The following is a 20,735-nucleotide window of genomic DNA, read 5'->3' as shown; positions in this document are numbered from 1 at the left end:
TGTGTCTTTGGTGGTTCAATCCCTCTAGGTGCCCTTGAAGTCACTGGCTCCTCCCCGGTGGCTAATTGTGTAGTCAAGCAAATGCCACCCATAGGTGGTGGGTCTGTCTCCTCCCAGTAGTGTCCTTCTGTTTTTTTTTTTTTTTAAACTAGAACTGTTATGAGGACAGATGGCTTGCTATGATTTGTTCCCGTGTAATAGGAATTACGGGAATTCTAGGTAGCTGAGTTTCTCCTTCTGCTTCTGGGGTGTTTTGGCTCAGGTATCAAATTGGGATGCTCCTTCTGCCTCACAGTCTTCCTGCCTTGGGGATGAGGTGAGAGGAGTGTCTTGAAGTGCTTACATAGTGCCTGGCATATAGTAGATGTCTGAAATATGCTTCTTGCTGAACTTAATACCTGCTTTCTGAGTGAATTTCTTTCTCATTCCAGAAAATCTCAATTCCCTATTTCAGAATGAATTAAGTAACAGCTCCCAATGTCCAGTCCAGCCTTCTCATTGCTCACCTTGGCCATGGAGTGCCAGTTGTATTGGGAACATGCCCTTTCCCAAACAGATCCCACCTATTCCTGCCTTCACGCCCTTGTTCTGTTTCCCTTCTTTGACAGTCCTCTCTTGTATCTCTGACTGTGTGATGTCTATAGAACCTCAAGGCAGCACACACACGTCATCTCCTCCTCTGATTATTTCCCCGGTCAGGAATGATGTCTGCCTCTTCTGTACCCCAAAGGGCATTTCAGCTCTACCTTTCCCATTCATCAAGTCATTCAGCAAATGTTGACCGAGGATCTATTACATTCTGGCATTATGCTGAAGCAGACAAGGCCCCTGGTCTTGTGAAGGCATCATCTGGATTGGAGGGGTAGATTTCGGAGTGCCCTTTTTATTTTTTAGTTTGATTTATTTGTTTTGGCTGCTCTGGGTTTTCCTTGCTTTGCACAGGCTTTCTCTCGTTGTGGGCGAGCAGGGGCTACTCTTTGCTTGTTGCACACCACAGGCTCTAGGTGTACAGTCTTCAGTCGTTTAGCAGCGTATGGGCTCAGGAGTTGTGGTACATGGGCTTAGGTGCATGGCATGTTGGATCATCCAAGACCAGGGATTGAACTCGTATCCCCTGCACTGACAGATTCTTATCCACTATGCCATCAGAGAAGTCCCCAGAGTGCCATTTTTAGCAGCTGGACACAAGGTGATGAGTAGCCTGTGGAAGGCTAGATCCAGGAACTGCCTTTTTTTAAAAAAATCTACCTTCAACCTCATGTTATACATACTTGTGTTTATGAGTCTTATTTTTCCTTCCTGACTCTCCAAGAGACAGGACTATCTCTTTTTTGCCTCCATATTCCCTATGGCATCTTCCTGTGGACATGGGTGCTTGTTGTCTACTCTTTCAGGAAAGAAGAATGTATATTCTAGGGTTAGAAATGAAGCTTACTAGGTTTTTTGGGGAGTGGATAGGTCTTACTATTAGGTTTCTTTGGCTCCGGATGCAGAGGCGCTTGCAAAATGTGACTGGGCAGAGCGTGAGCTGCTAAGGCAAGCAGAGGCTTCTGCTTCCTCCTCCATCACAGCTGTCAGTTCTGTCTGGATGCCTCATGGACCCCAGCCTTGGCTTCTGTGCACTCTCTACGTTTATGCTGTTGGCCAAACTCTTCTGGCCTCAACCTACTTCTCTAAACTCAGTTTCTTCCTTGTCTAAATTCATGTGACTATTTATTCTCTCCGATGGTTCACCTGGCTCAGAATCCTTGCCCTTTTACTATTAAGGGTTGTCTTGCATTCATCTATATCCCAAGTATTGAGATGCTATAATTGTGGAGACAGGGCTTCTTAGCCTCCGTGCTATTGATATTGTGGGCTGGATAATTGTTGTGGGAGGCTGCCCTGTGTGTTGTCGAATGTTTAGCAGCATCCCTGGGCCTCTACCTACTAAACTGCAGTAGCAGCCTCTACCCCCAGTTATGGTAACAAAAAACATCTCCAGACTTTGCCAAGGGTCCCAGGGGCACAAAATCACATCTGGTTGAGAACCACTGACATAAGGCTACAACCAAGGGGGTTTGAGATCAATTAGATTAATCTCCCTTCTCTTATTTCACAAACAAGGCCACTGAGGCTCAGAATAGGGAAATGAATTGCCCAATATGGCACCACAAATTGACTATGATGGAGGCTGTAGACAAAATATTTTCTATCTTAGTTGCATGCTTTTCCTTAGCCTGGTGAAATCTCCTTAGGAGATGATCAATGAAAGGGAAAAGGCAGTGACTTTGGAGAGAGACAAACTGGGCTTAGAATCTTGGTCAAGTCATTGATGGGCTTCATGGCCTTGGGTTCTGAAACACTATGAGCTTCCATTTCCTCCCGTGGAAAAGAGGGGTGATAGATTCCCACCTCCCAGAATAGTTCTGAGGACTCCATGAGATGTTTGTGAAGCTCTAAAATCCTACTTGGTATGCAGCTAGTGCTGAGAAAAGGCTGGTTCCCTCCTCCCCTGTATGTAGTGCTATAAGAATGGTGAGCATACCATTGAGAAAGAAGTTAGAGTTGTCCCCAGCAGGACCCAGAGTGCCTGTGAAAGATGAAGCTGATAGGCTGTGATTTCTGGTGGATGATGTTCAAAATCCAGGTGGTGGGATTTGGTTCTATAATGGAAACAGCCAAGTAGTTTTCCAGTTTGGAAAATAACTGGCTGTGTTGAAAGCTGACTCATCTGACAGACTTGTTTTTTTTCTCCTCCCCTTTCCTGAGGATGCTCCTCTGATGATTATATCTTATCTCTAATGTCTTTTTCTCTGCTCTGCCCACCCCCCACCCCAGCAGAATGTTATTATTAATATTACAAACATGCCTAAAGGGTAAAGAAACATTTAGAGCCCAAGTTGGGCACTGTATCGTAGCCTTCCCTTGTATCAGATTAATGTAATGGTATTTTCTCTCCTGGGGCCATGGAGATTTGACTGCCATCAGGTAACCAGGGTTCTGGTGTTGGTCTGGCCTATTATAGATAACCCTAATTAGTACTTTGAAATTTTAAGTTTTCATGAGCATTTTCTTTATCCTTATGATAGCCTGATTGTAGTAGTGCTCAATCTTGACTGCACATTTTAATCACCTGAAAGTTGAAAACAAAACAATAATAAAAGAACAATAAACATGCATGCATTCAGACAAACTGGATTTGGAGATGCATCTTGGGCATTGGTGACTTTATTTAAAGTTCCCTACATGACTCCAGAATGCGTTTAGAGTCTAGAGTCACTGCCTAACTTGACACTAGATGTCCCATTTCTTTGATAGGAAAATGAGGCTCAGGTAGTGAATTTTCTTGTCCTAGGATGAAAAGACCAGAGGAGAGGAAGCCGGGCATTGTGAATCCTCATCTCATCTACTGGCCTTTCCATTCCAGTACATTGCTTCTTTGTTCAAGGTGTGATTTGGAAACTTTAAGAAACAAAATTTGTTTCTGAAAATTACAAAGCACTCTATTAGGGTCATTTGTCAGTGGCCAGACTCACACCAGGGACTTCCCAGATGGCTCAGTGGTAAAGAATTTGCCTGCCAATGCAGGAGATGCAGGTTCGATCACTGGGTCAGGAAGATCCTCTGGAGGAGGAAATGGCAACCTGCTCCAGTATTCTTGCCTAGGAAATCCCATGGACAGAGGAACCTGGCCAGGCTACAGTCCATGGGGTTGCAAAAGAGTTGGACATGACTGAATAGCTAAAGAGTAGTAGCAGCAGCAGGATAGAAATGGACCTCCATAGATAGTTTTTCCTAGAGGGAACAGTAGTATTTGGTGAGGAAGGAACTTGCCATCTGTCTCTTATGAGGATAAGTTGATTTTGGACACGATTTTAGTGATATTTATGCCCATTTTTGTAGGGCCTTGTTGACCTCCTCTTAACATATATCAGAGTATACTTAGCAGATAACCTGAACAGGGCTGCAGAGACGCAAAGATAAAGTAAGGAACATTAGAGGATATATATTTCAACTTTCACATCAGTGGCATCGCCTCCAGGGGCTGTCCCCTTCTACCATGGGGATACTTGGACCATTATGAACTCCTTCTTTAGTCCCACAGCTGATCCTGGTCTTGTCCACTCAGAAGCTAGCTCTACTTCCTCTGGACAGCTGTGAGGAGCCTTCTTCAGGCTGAAGCATCTATTCTGCAGGGGAGCCTGCTTTCCAGCCCCCTTTCCAGCCTGCTTGCTACTCTTTAGCCTGAATATTGATATTTTAAAAGGGCCCAAAGTGACTCTTTCTCCTCTTTTCCTTTTGGGCTAATCCTGTCCGGATTAGTGATCTCTCATGCCCCAAGAGGATAGACTGACTTTCCGAAAGCTGTGGCCTGTGTGCCTTGCACCATTCCATTTTCAGTTACTTTGGTACTAGAGGAAGGCAGAGGACTATTTGCCTGTGATTTTCCTGTTCACCCCTGACTTTCCTGTTCATATTATAACCTGGTTAACAACGAGGTGGGCAATGGAAAGCCTTTGGGTTCCTGGCAGAATCTCGGCTCTGTCACTTACAAGACTGTGAGGAGATTGTGATATCTCTTTTAAGTCTGGGATTCCTCATTTCTTATGGGCCCCTGTCACGCTTTAGAAGATAGGACGAGTGCTTCACATAGTGAGTGCTCAGTGCATAGTAACCTGTGCTCTTATAGCCGTCATGCTCACTGTCCCAACTATTTGATGGGAAGGTGACCGATCAGTTTTCTCCTTGTGGCAGCTGGTGCTGAGGGCTTCCTCATTCAGAAGCACCCTAGATGCTGGAGGTGACTGCGAGTGGGTCTGAACAGTGACTGAAACCTCACACAGGCCTGCTAGGTTCTTTCCCTTCCGCCAACCCTTTTAAACTGTGGTAGTCACTGCTTGAAATGCCACTGTTATTTTAGACCTCTGGCCCCTTCTAATGTGCAAAGTTCCCTAGTAAAGAAAACACCTGAAGCTGTTCTTAATCATTGCTATTTACGTGTCAAAAAATGTCAAGTCCTTTACAGAGTCCATCTTGCTCCAGTGAAAGGAATCACTTTCAGGCGAGAAGAGGGGTCTGGTGGTCTGAGGACCACAATCGTCTCTTTATAAGTCTGATCTAGATTTGGTTTCAGTTGTGACTCTGCACATCATAGGTATACCTGGACTCCAGCTGGGGGGATGCCTGGAAGACATTCCGTGTGAACCATCCAGTTCCCTAGCGGTGCTGTGACCACTGCAAGTTAAACCCTGCTGCTTATGCAATTGGAACCATAACCTTGAAAACCAGTACCATTCTGTCTTTTTGTCGTTGTTTTCTCATTTGGGTGAATAAACCATAGTGATCTAGTTCGTCTGCAATGACTTTGTTTGAAGAACTGTTCTTGAGGCAGGAGTATCGGTCACCCTTGAAAATGCACTGAACTTAGGCTTAACAATAAGGAAATAACATAGTTTAGTGCTCTGGCTTCAGAAATGGCACAAAAATGGAATGGACAAATATGAAAAGTAGATAATGGATCCACAGTGATTTAATTCTTGGTGATATTTTCATTTTATGCAAATACCAAAAGAAAAAAAAACCTGTCTATTTGAAAGAAAAACAGGAACCAAGAAAAATATTTAGTGTTTGATCAAGCAAAAATCCTTTCACACATCTGCCAAGAGAGTTAAAACAAATAGAGATGTTAAATAAAAGGCCCAGGTACCAAAGAGCAAAATTTAATGAAAGCCAGAACTGTTAAGTATGGATTCCTGTTGAGAAAAATGTCAGTCTCCTTCAGTTTTCCCATTGCTCTATTTTTAAGAAAAGTGTAGTAAAAATACATAATACAAGTTAACTTTTTTCTTACTTTTGTTTTCCCCGTCACCCCTCTGTCAATGAAAAACATCTTCTGCTGGAGTCTTGGACCCCTGCATAGCATACACACTCATTTCTAGCATAGCTGATCTGTTACTATCAGCTCATGTTACTGGTGAACTCAGTGGCTGAAGAGGCATCTCACCAGGCCAAAGACAAAATATTTTTGAAGCATGTTGATTGTAGAGGGTTATTTTGAACTCCTCTGAAATGCAGACTCCATAAGGGTGGGTCATATCAGATTCTGCAGTGGTAGGCTAAGGGTTAGGGAAAATCTGGTGGGAGGGCAATGGATGAGGAGGACAGCAGCTGGGCAGTATCAAAAGGTGACAATCCTTATCGAGATCCTGCTTCACATACCATGCCCACATTGACATATGAGAGACTGAACGACACTTGAGTTGACAGGGCAAAGCGTTTGATTTGGGGATGGTTCTTTGCTATGGCTGATGAAAGGAGGATGGAAGAGACATACAGATGGTGGGGGTCCATGGAGAGAATCCACATATGAAGCCAGTCATGCAGCATCTACTTGGAGGTAGGCTCCAAAACCTTTAGTTTGTCCATTGCTAATGATAATCCCTAGCAGAGAAGATTGGATAGAAGTTAGGGGGTGAGGGAACAAGCCAGAATATGGTTTTCAGTAAATGCTGATGACACATGGCACACTCTAGGTGATGAATCAGGCACCTAGGAGAGAGGTGCTGGAGAGAAGGAAGCTGACTGCACCGAGAATGAGAGTTGGGATCTCCAAGAAAGCCATGTGCCAAGACCCCAACCAAAGTTGTAGTCAGCCTAGGCTTTTCTCCACGAACCCTGTCACTTCTCCAATCTTGTTTTAGTTTCACATTGTGGGCACAATCCAATGATTCTAGTCATTGGATTACAACGTTCTCATTCTGTCTTAGCCGGGGGAAGGTTGGCCTCTTCAAGTTACAAGTTGGGATCAGGGATCTTAAGATCTTCCAGTGTTGTTATCAACCTACTCCATCTCCCTATCCTTCAAATCATTCAGCCTTGGGCATTTCACTTTCTAAAGATGACAGTTCATCTGACCACCTGATACAATAACACTCATACATGGACATAAAAACTCAAGTTCTCCAGGTCACTAAAACCCTAAACTTCACACTTGGTCTCTCAGTCTTAGGACAGGGCACACTATAGAAAGTTCTATTGCTTGTGGGCTTGGATGAAGCTTCCTCTTCCAAAGTTCTTCCATCATATTTTTTTTTCTTCTTTTTATTTCCCCCACATCAGAGGCTCCAAGGAGAAAGAGTCTACTCTACAGTGGGGTTGCTGCAGAGGACTATCAAATGAAAAGTGAGAATCAGGGATGAGAGTGTCCTGGATGTCAGCTATTCCCAAGGCTCAACTTGGTTTAGGAGGCCCGTTGCCCTTCAGCCACCAGAATGCCATTGGGCTTGAGCATAGCAGAAGGACGTACTCCTCCGGGCTGAGCGTGACTCTATGACAAAGCATACTGTTCCACCTAAGGCCTGTGAGATGGCTGTTACACATTCAAGGAAGCTTTATCTGAGTCTCCAGCAAAAACTTCATGAGTCTTCTTCCGACTGCATGTCTGCCTTTACAGCTCCTTTGCCACCCAGGGTCTGAGTTGCTTCACACGTGTTTTTAACTAAGTCAGTGCCTGGGCAGTGCCTTGTGTGGAGAGGCAGCCCACTCCTCCGGCAGTGTCGGTCTCCATCCATGGCTTGGGGCCGAGGTGTGGAGGGGATTTGGAGCGCTCCCGTGATGAATTCATTTGAAGATTGCTGTTTTCCTTTTGCTTGCTTGTCAGGCGGAACGAATCTTGAATCTCCAATCTGAAAACTAAAGTGGGATGGGTAGGGAGTTGGGAGTAAGAAGGAAAAGGAAGGGATCTAACAGAACCTGCAAACCATGGATATTAGTAAGAAAAAAAATCGTGCACACACTAAGACACATGAACAACTGAATTAAAAGAAAGCGGTACATTCTCCTCACTAGCGCTCCAGTGACACAGGCTCTGTGTGACAGGGTTACTCTCCCCTGATTGCCATACAGTGTTATTTGTCATCCTCACTTAGCCAGCGGAAAAGGGCAAAAGAACATCGAGAAAGGAGAAGAGGCCGCAAAATGGTTTCTTGATTCTTCAGGAAAATCTGTTGAATCCTCCTCCTCGTGGTCCTGGTGGTTGGTGGCGGTTTTGTTTCATTTTGTTGGTTTTGGCACTGAAGGGTGTGGGATGGAACTGGGGGAGCCTGGGCATACTCCCCGAGGGGGTCTCCATCTGCTCCAGTTACAATCCAGTGGCTCCCAAGGGCATCCCTGAACTGTGGCTCATGCAGGGGATCGATTGCATGGACTTGGGGAAGTCATGGCTGACCACCCGGCCGTTCTCTCCACTCCCGGCACCGCTGGCTCCTGCCCCACTGTTTCGGGGGAGCGTCGATGTCCGTATGGCTTCGTTGATGGATTGCTGTGGGATCAAACAGAAACCCTTTTCAGGAGGACCGGGGGTTCTTCCCCAGGTCCTTGGCAATGACTGGCGAGGAGAATGAGTCAACACTGGGCTTAAAATGTCACTCCAACTCTCCTCCCTACCCAGCTTGTTTCCTAATCTGTAATGCTACCTGACTTCCTGTGAACTCACAGAACTGTTACCCGGCTGTGAACTAGTCTGATTCCCTCTCTGGACCTCATGTTCTCTAAGTTTAACGAGATGTGCTGGATTGGTGATCTCTAAGATCCTTCACCTTCTGTGATTTCTAGAGGTACAATGCTTCCATGGTAGTACTGATGATAATAAATGTAGCAACATGACCAAGTAGAACAGCTCTGGAAATGGGGTTTAGGAAACTTGGGTTTTAGTCCTAATTCTGACATTGACTTGCTATGTGACTTTGTGCATAGCTATCTCTCTAGACCTTTGAAATCTCCATGTTTGTCAAAGTGTATTAGAGAGAATGGTTCTATACTGCATGAAAAACTGAGTTGAAATGTTACACTAAATTGATGGTATATCACTGTTGGGTGAAAATTTAAAACTGCTTATGATTACTTCTGGAAAAAAATGTCATCTTGTCTCTAGCAGTGTGTGTTAAGAGAACATAGGACTTGTTTGACTAATACGGTATGCATAATATAATGGGAAAAAAAGACTGTGCTAAAAAAAAAAGAAAATGAATTCCAAAGATCATTATCTGTCATCCACTTCCCATTAGCGCGTATAACCTGTACTTCTACCCTGACACATCAGATTGGTGCTACTGATTTGTGAAAGATTGTGACTTCTGGAATGTTGGAATTCTAGATGTCAAAAGAGCTCCAATGATCACCCCAGGATGAGATGAATTAGACAAAATGATCAAGACCAGAATCTGTGATTATAATCATATCCTATTAGACCTGAGGAAGTGTTCTTGACTGAGTTCCTTTGGAGAATGAAATTTCATGACCAGAAATCCAAACCCTCTTCCTGTCATCTCCAACTTCCCATTAAAAGATACCCATAGAAAATTTGAGGTAGGGCTTAGTTTCTTGGTGAAAATCAACACGAAAAATTGTCTATGAGTTTAGAGGTTCCTTTCTGTAAGGCCAGTCTATCCATCCTTCAAGACTCAATTTGTTCCTGCCTCTTTGAAGTTGTCTTAGACTGCCCCAGCATGTCCTGCCCCCGATCCTCGCCAGTTCTCATACATTATACACTCGCTTGCAATGATTCTGCTTCAGGTATGTAACTTCTGTCTTCTTTAAGAGAGCTAACTGTCTAGAGAAGGACAAGGGCTGTGTCTTCTCAATCCTTGACTGCCTGCCAGCATGCCCAGCATGTCGTTAGAGGCCCAGTAGATATCTTGGAATGTGTCTTAGGAAAGCCAAATACATAGGGCCAGTCTTAAAATGTTGATGGCTTCCCCCTTTGCATATTGGCATGATTCTAGTGATCAGAGAAGTAAGTCAATCTCCTGTGGCCTCATGGGCACACACAGGGCAGTTTTGACCCAGTTGTTATTCCTTCTGCTACACTATGCTTCGGGAGGATCCTCTTATTACTGGTAATTCTGACAGTGTTTTAAAATAGTTTTTCTTTTAGAAAAAATTCCATGATTCAGACAGATCTGCCCCATATGATGCTCCACCCACAGAGTTCTGTCTCCTCTTCAAACTCCTGGACATGGTGTATTTACATTCTGCCTGCACTGGAGAGGAAGTGTGATCTAGAGAGCATTCTTCTAAGTCAAGGTCACATCAACACCTCTGTGCTGCTCTATGGGGGAAATGTAAAAAGAAAACATGAGGAATTCATGGTGACTTGTTCCCACTTGTAAATTGTTGAGAAGAACTTTTTATTTGTGTGTGGGGGCAGTGTGGAACCTTCTATGAATTGGCTTGGGATGTCTATCTTCTATGACTTTTCTCTGCCACACTCCTTTAATTAAAACAAAAAGTTTAAAGTTCACACAGATCACCCTGGGCTTTGTTGCTCAAAAGGTCTTACATATTTCCATAATATCTCACAGAAGTCAGTGGTACTTGACATATTTATTTTAAAGGAGAAGGCTAGTGGCATAATCAGTATTGGTGCCTATGAGTCTGAGGTAACTGAGCCAGGCATGTAGCTAGAACTCTTTAAGTCATTCAGGATTGGTTTTCATGAAAGCTGAGGGGTTCTCAGAGGTCAGTGACTCCATACTCCTGTTGATGGTGGGGGTTACCTGCTTACTGGTTTCGTTTCTAATCTCAAGAGAAGGGATGAATAGAGTCAAAATGGGAGTGGGAAGCACTGCTAAAAATGACCATTTCACTAATTCCCAAACTTGGCTGCAGGTTCTAGGGGTTTAGGAAGAAGAAACAGTGATGTCTGAGACCTACCTCAGGGATGCTGACTTAATAGGTGTGGTGTGTGGCCTGAACGTCTAGAGTTTCAACCCCGCCCCAGGTTATTCTAATATGCAAATAAGGTGGAAACACACTGGTCTTAGTTGATTTCACTTTACAGAGCAATTGAGGACTTGTCACTGACTTGCTTTAAGTTAGTTATCTGTGACCTAGGGTCAAAGTGAACGACCCCCTGCCTGTGGGGCCTCCTCCCCCTGGTAGCTAACAGTTGGAAGCTGACGTCATCTCTCCTCTTGCCTCTTGGAACTGTGGTTCTCCCCTGTCCATCCTTGACATGTCAGCCATTCATCAAGTTCATCCTCATAAGTAGTTGTTTCTGAAACAGATACTCAGGGAGAAAAGGGGGAGTGAAAAGTCTAGCCTCAAAGTCCCGGAGTTGCTGCTTCAGAAACTCATTTATCTAACAGTGATGACACCCTAACTTTTTAGCTACTTGCTTTTCTAAGAAAAGTCTGCCCAGCCTCTGCACATCATAGAACACCCTAGTAAAAGCTCAGCCCTCGGTGATGCCTTTGAGTCAGAGGGACCACCTGCTGTGGAGGATGCACTGCCCCCCGAGCCCCGGCACCCATGCCTGACCATGTACCTCAGCTGCTCATTAATTCCAGGGAAACATGCAAAGCCTAGATGGCTGTGGTTTCAACACAGCCTGTGTCAGCACAGCCACTACAGTTATGAAAAGTCAGTGCTCTCCGGGGGGTGGGAGCAGCTGGGAATTATTTTTTTTGGGGGGGGAACAATGTGGTAGATAATAAAGACCCTGGTTAGCCTTAATATCAGTTAAGGGCTCAGGTTTCTGTCTGTTTTCCCAGGCAGAGGAGAGGTACAGGGTGTCTGAGAGTTTATTCAATTTGGAGTATGTCTTGGATTTGAAATTTTTTTACTGTGGGACAGTTTCAGTTAACCTGAAATGTTGGTGTTGCCTGAAGTCCCTCTCTGAGCCCCCAGCTCTTCTTTGCTCTCCTTTCTCATCTGTCTCCCTGGCCTTCCTCTTACGTCTGGGCAAGAGTTCTGATTTTTGGGTCTGTGATACTTGTGCCTCCTTTGGTGACAACCATTGTCCCCTGGTTAATTCCTTCTCTGCCTCAAGTCTGTTCAACATCACTGTTTCAGGGAAGCCTCTTGTCCTGCCCCTGACACCATTCCCTGATCAGGACTTGACTGCTGTGAGCATTCATCTTTAAACACTCATTGAACATATATTACACATTTGCTTATTTTCTGTCTGCCAATTAAACTCTCAGTTTCCTGAAAGCAGAAACTGTGTCTGGCTTGCTCCTGACTGGATCCTGAGGGCTGAGTGATGCCTAGCAGGCAGTGGTGCTCCATACGTCTTTGTAGAAGGACTGCCTGCAGGGCGCCTTCCCACCGTCCCTGTGACACTTGCTCTGTGTCCTGCTCTCATGACGTCAAAGGGGAAAGGGTTTCAGTAATGCACAAGCCAAGAATCACGTCCCATGGATGGCCTGAACAACTTGATCAGAGAAACCTAAGGAGAAGGACTCTATCTTATTTCTGTGCACTGTGGATGGGATTTTGATGGGACCTAGTAGGTGATAAAAATTATCTGTGGCCCTGAGGTTGGGGTGGAGAGAGAAATTGATGACGAGTGGCTTGGCTGGTACCAAGAACCCAGGCTTTGCAGAAGCCAAGTTGGAGATCTCATTCCTGTTCCACCAGCTCTGAGTTTGTTGGAAAAACTACTTAACTTCTCTGACCCCCTATTTCTTTATCTGTAGAACTGCAAGCACAGGGTTAATGAAAATGTATAGTAAGCACTTTGAACAGGGAAGTTACTAAAAAGGTATTTTTCCTCCCTTCTTTCTTTCTCCTTTCATGCACCCTCTTCTCTTTCCTCTCTTTTTCATGCAGGGTGGGGAAGGGCTCCTTAAACACTGACAAATAGGAGGCTGATTGTGAACTAGGTTTAGGGGCTCAAGGTCTTAAGGGTTGGCCACATACTGTAGTTAAGGGAAGAAACAAGAGGGAAGGTTCTTGCCAAAGGCTTTGGACACTGTCAATGCAGTCCTCTGTGCGAAGGTGGAGGCTGCACTTTTGAAAAGAGCTTATCTGCCTTTGGAGCAGGCAAAGTACAGAATGATAAAGAGAACTGCGAAGCAGCAAAATCTGAGAGGCAAGCAGAATGTGTTCATTTATCTCCTTTGGATAAGAGAGGGGTTGATGGAGCTCTGAAAATTAAGGACTGGGTTGACTCTTAAGGCCCATAAAGGCATCTTTTCTGCAGGTAGAAGATTAAAAATTCTATAAGGAGTCTCACTGTGTTGGGCAGAAGTCATGCCAACCGGTGGAATTAACTATAGAAGATTGTGATGGAACAGCTTGCATTAATGATTCTAAGAGATCTTGCTGTTGGCTCCTGAGAAATTTGATATCTTCCTTAGAAAGGGAAGGGAGAGAATGTCTCCCAGGAGTTATGGTATGACTCAGTTGACTTTCTTAAGAATTCTTGTCTTTACTTGCATGCTGTGACTTCAGTGGTGAAGGTCAATGTTATACAGGTTTAAGAGGATCTTTGTTGTTAGCCACCCTGGTACCACCACCTGGCGCTGACCATGATTAGTAGGATATGGTCATCCCATAGGAAGGGCTGGAAGTCCAGTCCTGCTTGGGCACGTCTGGTCTCTTCAGATCTCATGATGGGGCCAAAAGCACATCAGGTGATGTGTGTGCTTCCTGGCTGAGTGGTTTTGATGGTTGTGTTTGCTTTACCAACAGCAGCTCCTTCCATTGCCTCACCTTATCCTCCAGGAGATTTTCTCTGGATACAAACCCACATTAATCTTACTAATGCTTACCCTATGTGTGTGGGATGTCCAAAGAGAAATCAGATGCAGCTTCTTACCTTGGGAAACTCACAATCTCTATGGCTTTAAAAACCCTAGGACATGTAAGTAGGGGCTATGGAATGAAAGTCTTAAGGAGGCTGTAGCTGGCCACTAATAATATAATTCTAGTTAATAATATTGCTATTGCTAAGTCACTTCAGTCGTGTCCGACTCTGTGTGACCCCATAGATGGCAGCCCACCAGGCTCCGCCGTCCCTGGGATTCTCCAGGCAAGAACACTGGAGTGGGTTGCCATTTCCTTCTCCAATGCATGAAAGCGAAAGGTGAAAGTGAAGTTGCTCAGTCATGTCCGACTTAGCGACCCCATGGACTGCAGCCTACCAGGCTCTTCCATCCATGGGAGTTTCCAGGCAAGAGTACTGGAGTGGGGTGCCATTGCCTTCTCCAAGTTAATAATATAATTCTTTATAATAATAATATAATTCTTTATAATAATATAATTCTAGTAATTATTATTTACTTTGAGCTTACTATGGCATTTTGCAGAGCCTTTATACCCACTTTTTCATATAATCCATAACAATTTTTATAAGGTGTATATTGGGTTGGCCAAAGGTTTGTTTAGGTTTTCTATATGATGTTACTGAAAAACCCAAATGAACTTCCACTAGCCCCATTTTATTAACAGGAGGATCAGAGAGCTGTTGAAACTCGTTCAGGATGACTCAGTTAATGTGCAGAGCAGGCAAGACTTGTGCTCAGACATTCAGTCTCCAGAGCCTTGCTGCACTGTTTGAGGGGAGTTCCCTCAGTGAGTACTGGGCCAATCCTGGGAGCCTGGTTTTGGTTATGGCCCATGGGGAAGGTTTTGGGGGGTTTGTAAAGGTTGTGCTCACCTGGGTCTTCTGTTCCACTTACTGCCTCTGGAGTAACCTTTCCACACTTTCGAAGGGTAAGATAAGAGAGTCTTTAGGCTTATGTTTTGAATGGGGTGGGCAAAGAGAGCCCTTCAGGTTCTAGGGGACCTTGTTGTGTCCAGCCAAGCTCCTTGGAGGTCTACACTGGATTTGGAATCTGAGGTTTGTACTTTTGCTGTGCTTTGTCCTTTCTGAGAGGACCTGAACTTGGATGAACTGGTCAAGGGTGGGATGGAGGTATTCCTAGATCCCTTACCAAGTACTATCACACTACCATCCCTTAATTACTCCATGTGTATATCTTGGGAAGTTGACTTTGGGCTTTCCCTAGTGGCTCAGATGGTAAAGAATCTGCTTGCAATGCAGGAGACCTGGGTTCAATCCCTGAATCAGGAATATCCCCTGGAGAAGAGATTGTCTTCCCACCCTAGTATTCTTGCCTGGACAGAGGAGCCTGGAAGGCTATAGTGCATGGGGTTGCAAAGAGTTGGATGCAGCTGAGCTACTAATTATGTGACAGAAGACAGAGGGATTGACTTGCATCAAGGCACATGGGTGGGTACACACGGAAAGCATGAGGTGGGTGGCTGGAGTATGGAGCATGTAAGGAGAGCAGATTGCCTGGGGAGGGGAAAGTAGGCTAGAACTATGATGTGGAAATGTTGAATGCCAGGACAGAAGGCCCTCTGCTCTAACTCCCACTCCCTGTGTACAGAACTGAGTACAGAGTTTCCAAACAGGGGAAGCAAATGTCCAGCAATGTCTTCTCCAAGAGGGCCCTGGAGGTATATGTAGGGTGGGTGCCTAAGGCAGGAAGAGTTGGTAGGAGGCTATGGCTGTGATCCAACAGTGGGTATGCTGAGTCTGGGAGCGATTGCATGTTGGAAAAAGGGCTTCTTAGGGGACATTCTGGGAGAGAAAATTCCATCAATGAGTCCTGTTAGTCTACTCAAGTCAAAGTAGCAGCCTAGGGTACATTGCTCAGAATGACTGTGCTTCTTGCCACTTCTGTTGGTTTGAATTCCACTTGTCCTTCCTCTTAATCTCTGGTTCTTCCCGGAAGCCTTCTCTATTTTCTCCCTCCTGTATATCCCTATAGGTCTTCCTATCTATGCCACAGTTTGGGTCTCTGAGTAGATTGTTAAAAATGCTGAAGGTTACAGATAGTATCTTAGTCCTCTTTGCCCCCTCATGATGTCTTGCTTATGGTGTCGCTCACATGAATAACATTTCCTTCCCAAAATAGTTTCTTATTGAAGCTAAATGATGACAAGTGAGGGGCCTTGATGGTCATTTAGTCCAGACTCCCATTGGATACTTTGAATCTATACATTTGTCAAGAACTATTCAGCCTCTACATGTTTGCCTCCAGTGATGGGCTGTGTGTTGTTTACTGGCACAATCCATCCCATTTTGGGATAGCTCTGAAAGAAAAGTAGATCTCACTCACTGTGTTCATGTCTGTTCTCCCTCACTTTTAATCATTAGTTCTTGTATACTTTGGGACTCCACAAAACTGATCTGTTTTCTTTCACTCCCAAGAATTCTTCATGGTTTTACAGGCAGCTCTCATAACTTCTATATTTCTTCTCTTTTTGAGTTAGCTGCCTTCACTGTATTTGAGGTGGTTTGGGGTCATCAGTTAATGTGCTTACCATTCTCTGGGCATGATCCTCTCTGCCAAAGTCCATCTTACAGTGTGATGGCCAAGAATAGACCTACCTCACCCGGCATGGCAAGATCATCCACCTTGCAGAGGGAAGACGCCCCCCTCTGCTGTTTGGGAGCTACACTTCAGTTAACATGACCTCAGAGAGTCACTACCAAGAGTGACTGTGAGGCAGTCCCTCTTGCCTCTCACCGCCTTGAGTGTCCACTCAACCCCTAACTTTTCGTCTCACCCGCCCCCGCCATCACTGGCTGATGCATTTGTTTTCTCGGGCCTTGTATTTACCCTGACACACGCCAACATCTTCCTTTCTCTCTCACCGCTGCCTCTTTCCCTGCCACCTTCCTCATAACCTGGCTCTCGTCATCCCCTGCCTTGGACTGACCTCCACCTCCCATCACTCCCCACCCTTTCTAGCAAAAGGGACTCCCAGGAAACCCAGCTGTATCACAGAACAGGTTAGGAAAAAGGCCTGGGAAGACGATGCCACCTTCATCCGCTTGGATTCGCTACGCGATTTGTAGCAGAACTCAATTAAGGCAACCAGCATGGCGAGTCCAAGTCCTCCGATCAGGATGTAGAACACGCCCGCCACATTGCTGAGGCTGAGAGCACTCGTCTTGTCCTAGGAAGAGGAGGAGGGAGAGGGGAGGGGAAGAGTCCAGTGAGCCAGGGGGCTAGAGACTAAGCAAGCAGCAGCATTTTAACACACATTCACTCAACCCCATCACCCTCTTTAACATTCATAATAGTTGGAAAGGCTTTGTATATATTGACAGAGTGTTCAACATTCCCCAGGAAAAAAAATGTGTGCCTGTGTGTATGCGCACGTGTGTGTGTGTGTGTGTGTGTGTGTGTGAATTCTCTAAGCATCCTTGATTATATATAGTTGATAATTAGATTTCCCATCCTCCCCAGTGCCTGTTTTAGGGTGGGGGGTGCCACAAGAAGTCGGGGCAGTTTCCACCAAGATCTGCACCCCTGAGCTTACTCCATTCTTTCAGGAAACTGTGTCCCTTCCTTTTCAGCCGAATTCTTGCCCCCGACTCCCTCAGTTGCTCAGCAACACACTGGCCTTGCTTATTGTTTATGCCTGTGAGCATTTTTCTGTGAGTTGGTACTTAAAGTGAACTTTCTCCTAGATGTGCATTTGATTTCAATTTAATAAGACAGTTATTGTATGTATAATAAAGATCAACCAATGTATACCTTTAACTTACTGTGCTGAGTCCCAGTGAAGGGGAAAAGAAAACTGGGGGGCTTGGAATAGAAAAAAGGCACTGAGGTAGAAAAATGGTTCCATTAAACCCTAATAATTATGCTTAATTGGAGTCATTTTTCTCGTGGAGGTGCTTGCTGCAAAACACCGTAGGCAGATTCAGATAGCTGAATTTAGAAATCTCTGTTGCCTGGGCTAAAAGATCTTGCACTAGTTCTGAATGGGCAGGATTGGGGAGCAGGGTGCTTAATTCCTAGGGTCCTGGGGACAAGTGTCCATGTCCAGTAGGAAGTGGACAGAGCTCATTTTGTGGAGCCTGAGAAACAACATCAGTTTGTGAGACCATCCCTGAGTTCTGTCACTTCCAATGAGATTCACGAGTTGGGGACTAAGGGACAGCATCCTCCCAGTTGGTGAAAACAACCAAACAAAACTTCTGGTTATAGGGGAAGGTAATGACTTGGGGAGATTGACTGTGTTAGTAGCTCAGTCATGTCCAACTCTTTGCAACCCCATGGACTGTCTCCCACCAGGCTCCTTTGTCCATGGGATTCTCCAGGCAAGAATACTGGAGTGGGGTGCCATTCCCTTCTCCTGGGGATCTTCTAACCTAGGGATTCAATCTGGGACTCGTGTATTGCGGCAGATTCTTTACCATTCGAGCCACCAGGGAAGCTGACTTGGGGAGAGGGGGATCAATTAAATTCTTGACTTAGGCAAGAAACCATCTTTAGATCTTGGAAGCATACTCATCCCCAGATGCCATGGTGGCTTGAACATCTTGGTTGATATTGTTTGCTCAGGTTCAGATTTCTCACCAAATTAAAATGAAATGCATGCCTCCTCTGGCACTGGTGCACAGCCGTGGTTGGTTGGTGGCACTAGGTAGGATAAAGCTTTTATATCTCTCTGTGTGTTCTTTTTCAGGTGGGGGTGTTGGTGAGTCAGGCAAAAGGTGAGCTGTCATGCCCTAGGGACTACTCTGAATCTGGGTATGTGGAAAGGGGTCAGCAATTGACCAAGTCCGTGGCCTCTGCCCCAGTTCTGCTTGGTGCATTGTACAGGATTCAGCTCGGCTGAGCTTGGGGACCACAGCTGGCAAATAGCAGCCTCCCTTCTCTCCCCAGAAGCCGCCTTGGCTGGCAGAGCTGTTGGATTATCTAAAACATATTTTCTCTGGTGGCTTCCTGTATTGCTAAAGCAGATGGTTCTTGAATATGGTTACACTTGGCAAGGTGTAGCCTGGCTTTGGAAGTGATGGAAATGATTATTGAGAGGGGTAGAATTTCTCCTGCTCTGGTATCGTGGCCTGACCAGGGAAATATGTGAAAATGAGTTTGGTGCTTGGTTCAAGAGTTGGCTGAACAAGTAAATTCTCACTTGGCTTGGTTTTTCAGAATGCTCAAAATGTCTCCCTGTTTGGTGTTTGTGAGTTCTGTAGTTCCCCTGGGAAGTAAGTCTTTAGAGTTTTTGGAGGACTTATGATTTATAGAAGTTCCTATAAAACTCTCCTGTGTGGGCAGGCCTGGGGTGTGGTTCGGAGGCACATTACTGTATTCTCAGCTCACAGCTTGGAATAGAGTGGTTGACAGTGAAGCTCAGACGGAGTGGATGGGGAACTGGCCTAGGGGGAGGTGGTGGACAAGAAAGCTGGGAGGAAAGGACTGAGTGTTGTTGACTTCACCAGCTGATCAGCCTTTCAGCAGCAGAAGTACATCTTGCCCCCTGGTTACCAAGGCTGTTTTTGTTTCCTTCTTTATAGTCTTTTTAGGTTCACTTTGGTTGTAGATTATCTTCAAGGATAAGGAAGTGGTGGGCACCTTTTTTTGTTACTATCTTCAAAAAAAATCATAAGAAGCCATCTTCCTCCCTGACTGTAGAAGGTGGGGTGTCCATTTGTGATACATCATGGAAGGAAGTAGGGTCAGATCTTCAAATGGAAGTGGGAATAGGAGGCATAGTCAGTGTGCCTGCAGAAGGAGGAAGGTCCAGGGACTGAGTCTTTATATCTGGAGGTAGAGAGCATCCTTCACTTCTGAGGGAGGTTTCTGGTCCATGGGGATGGCAGTCTGTGTTGGTGAGGGGACATATGCCATTCAAACCAAACCAAGACAGCAGTCAGATGGTATGGGCACTGCTGCCTCTAGCAGGACACAGTGTTATGGATCCTTCTTTATGTTGACACAATCCTGGGAAGACCTCTGGAACCAAGGGAGCACCTGAGTCACCAGCAGTATCAGAGAGAAAACTTAGATGAAGCATTGCCATCTAAATTTGGCACAGTGTGATAGGGTGTATAATGAAGGGCTGGTGGGCGTTGGTGTCTTCTTGGCTCATGTAGTTGAGGAGTTTACATTTAGGCAAGGTTTTTTAATTTCTCTTAGGTGCACCACTGACTTTTTGATAGCACCAAATTTAGTTCTTTCGAGGAGACCCAAGCCATAATCTTCCATCAAGTTGCCTTTACCGACTTTCTTTGACTTCCTCTGTTGGAATATGATGGGGTATCCTGGGGCAGAAACAAAACTTCCTGTTATTTAAGGACCAGAACTGTGATTCCCCTGTCTCCATGTCAGAGGGGGCTTTCTCACACCTTTGTGCACAAACAGCCATGCTCACGTTTCATGAGCAAGCTACATGCTTCCCAGCTTTGACCGTGGAGAGGGAAGGACAGAACCCGAGTCTCCTGAGCACCCCTCTGGGAGACCCTATTCTCCCCACATCCCTTAGCAGCTGCACTTCCCAGAGCCAGGCAGCTTGCTGGTGGGAGTGAAGAACTCACGACTTGTCTTCCAACAGGAGCAAGGAGAGTGACAGTACCAAGACGAATGACAGGTGAAGAGAAAAACAAAAATTCCGTCTTTCAGAGTTGTTGGGCTTGCTGTTATGGTGATGAGCTCCCCACTTCATCTGTTCCCCTTAACCTATTGTCTTGATTTGCTGCCTTCCCCATGTGCAAGTGATATTTTTTTTCTTTTTCGTATTTTTCCTTGCTCTTCCCACGTACTGGGGGACTGTCCCAGACACCCTCTGTGTTTCTGAGCCAACATCCCACCCAGGAACATGAAGATGTCTTGATTCTTCAGGAGGAGGGTTGAACCAGGTCTGAGGCAGAGAGACTTGATGCTTTTTAATGACATAAGTAGAAAGTTCTAAGGAGAAGCCAAGGCTTTGGCCATAAGACCAGTCCCTCCCATGGATACTGGGATGCCCATTACGTGAAGTCTACTAAATCTGGACCAAGCTTCAGTTTCTGCAGATGCTGCCATCCTTCTTATCTTCCTGCTGTGAGATTGAACTCCTCTGATGTAAAGGCTGTAGCTTCTGCTCTCCTCTGCCTTCCACAGATTTTCTGATGTGGGTACAAGTGGAGTGTTAGGGCTGTCTGCAGTCCATCCCAG

At 45.3% G+C, this 20,735-nt stretch overlaps 1 protein-coding gene across 6 annotated transcripts in view; it reads right to left on the bottom strand.

Annotated features, from left to right (window-relative positions):
* Positions 1-8,122: 8,122 nt before the first annotated feature.
* Positions 8,123-20,735, bottom strand: part of GRIA1 (glutamate ionotropic receptor AMPA type subunit 1) — a 349,422-nt gene continuing 336,809 nt past the window's right edge. For all 6 annotated transcript variants that reach the window (XM_068981166.1, XM_068981165.1, XM_068981167.1 and 3 more), the window contains 2 exons: positions 16,606-16,740; positions 8,123-8,323 (listed from right to left, as the gene is read on the bottom strand). In XM_068981166.1, coding sequence (XP_068837267.1) covers positions 8,123-8,323; positions 16,606-16,740 — 336 coding nt within the window. The remainder of the gene's footprint in view (positions 8,324-16,605; positions 16,741-20,735) is intronic.

Source organism: Capricornis sumatraensis, chromosome 9 (assembly GCF_032405125.1).
Source record: "Capricornis sumatraensis isolate serow.1 chromosome 9, serow.2, whole genome shotgun sequence".
Classification (NCBI taxonomy): domain Eukaryota; kingdom Metazoa; phylum Chordata; class Mammalia; order Artiodactyla; family Bovidae; genus Capricornis; species Capricornis sumatraensis.
The sequence above is the reverse complement of the archived record's forward strand: the minus strand, read 5'-3'. Positions and strand labels throughout refer to the sequence as shown.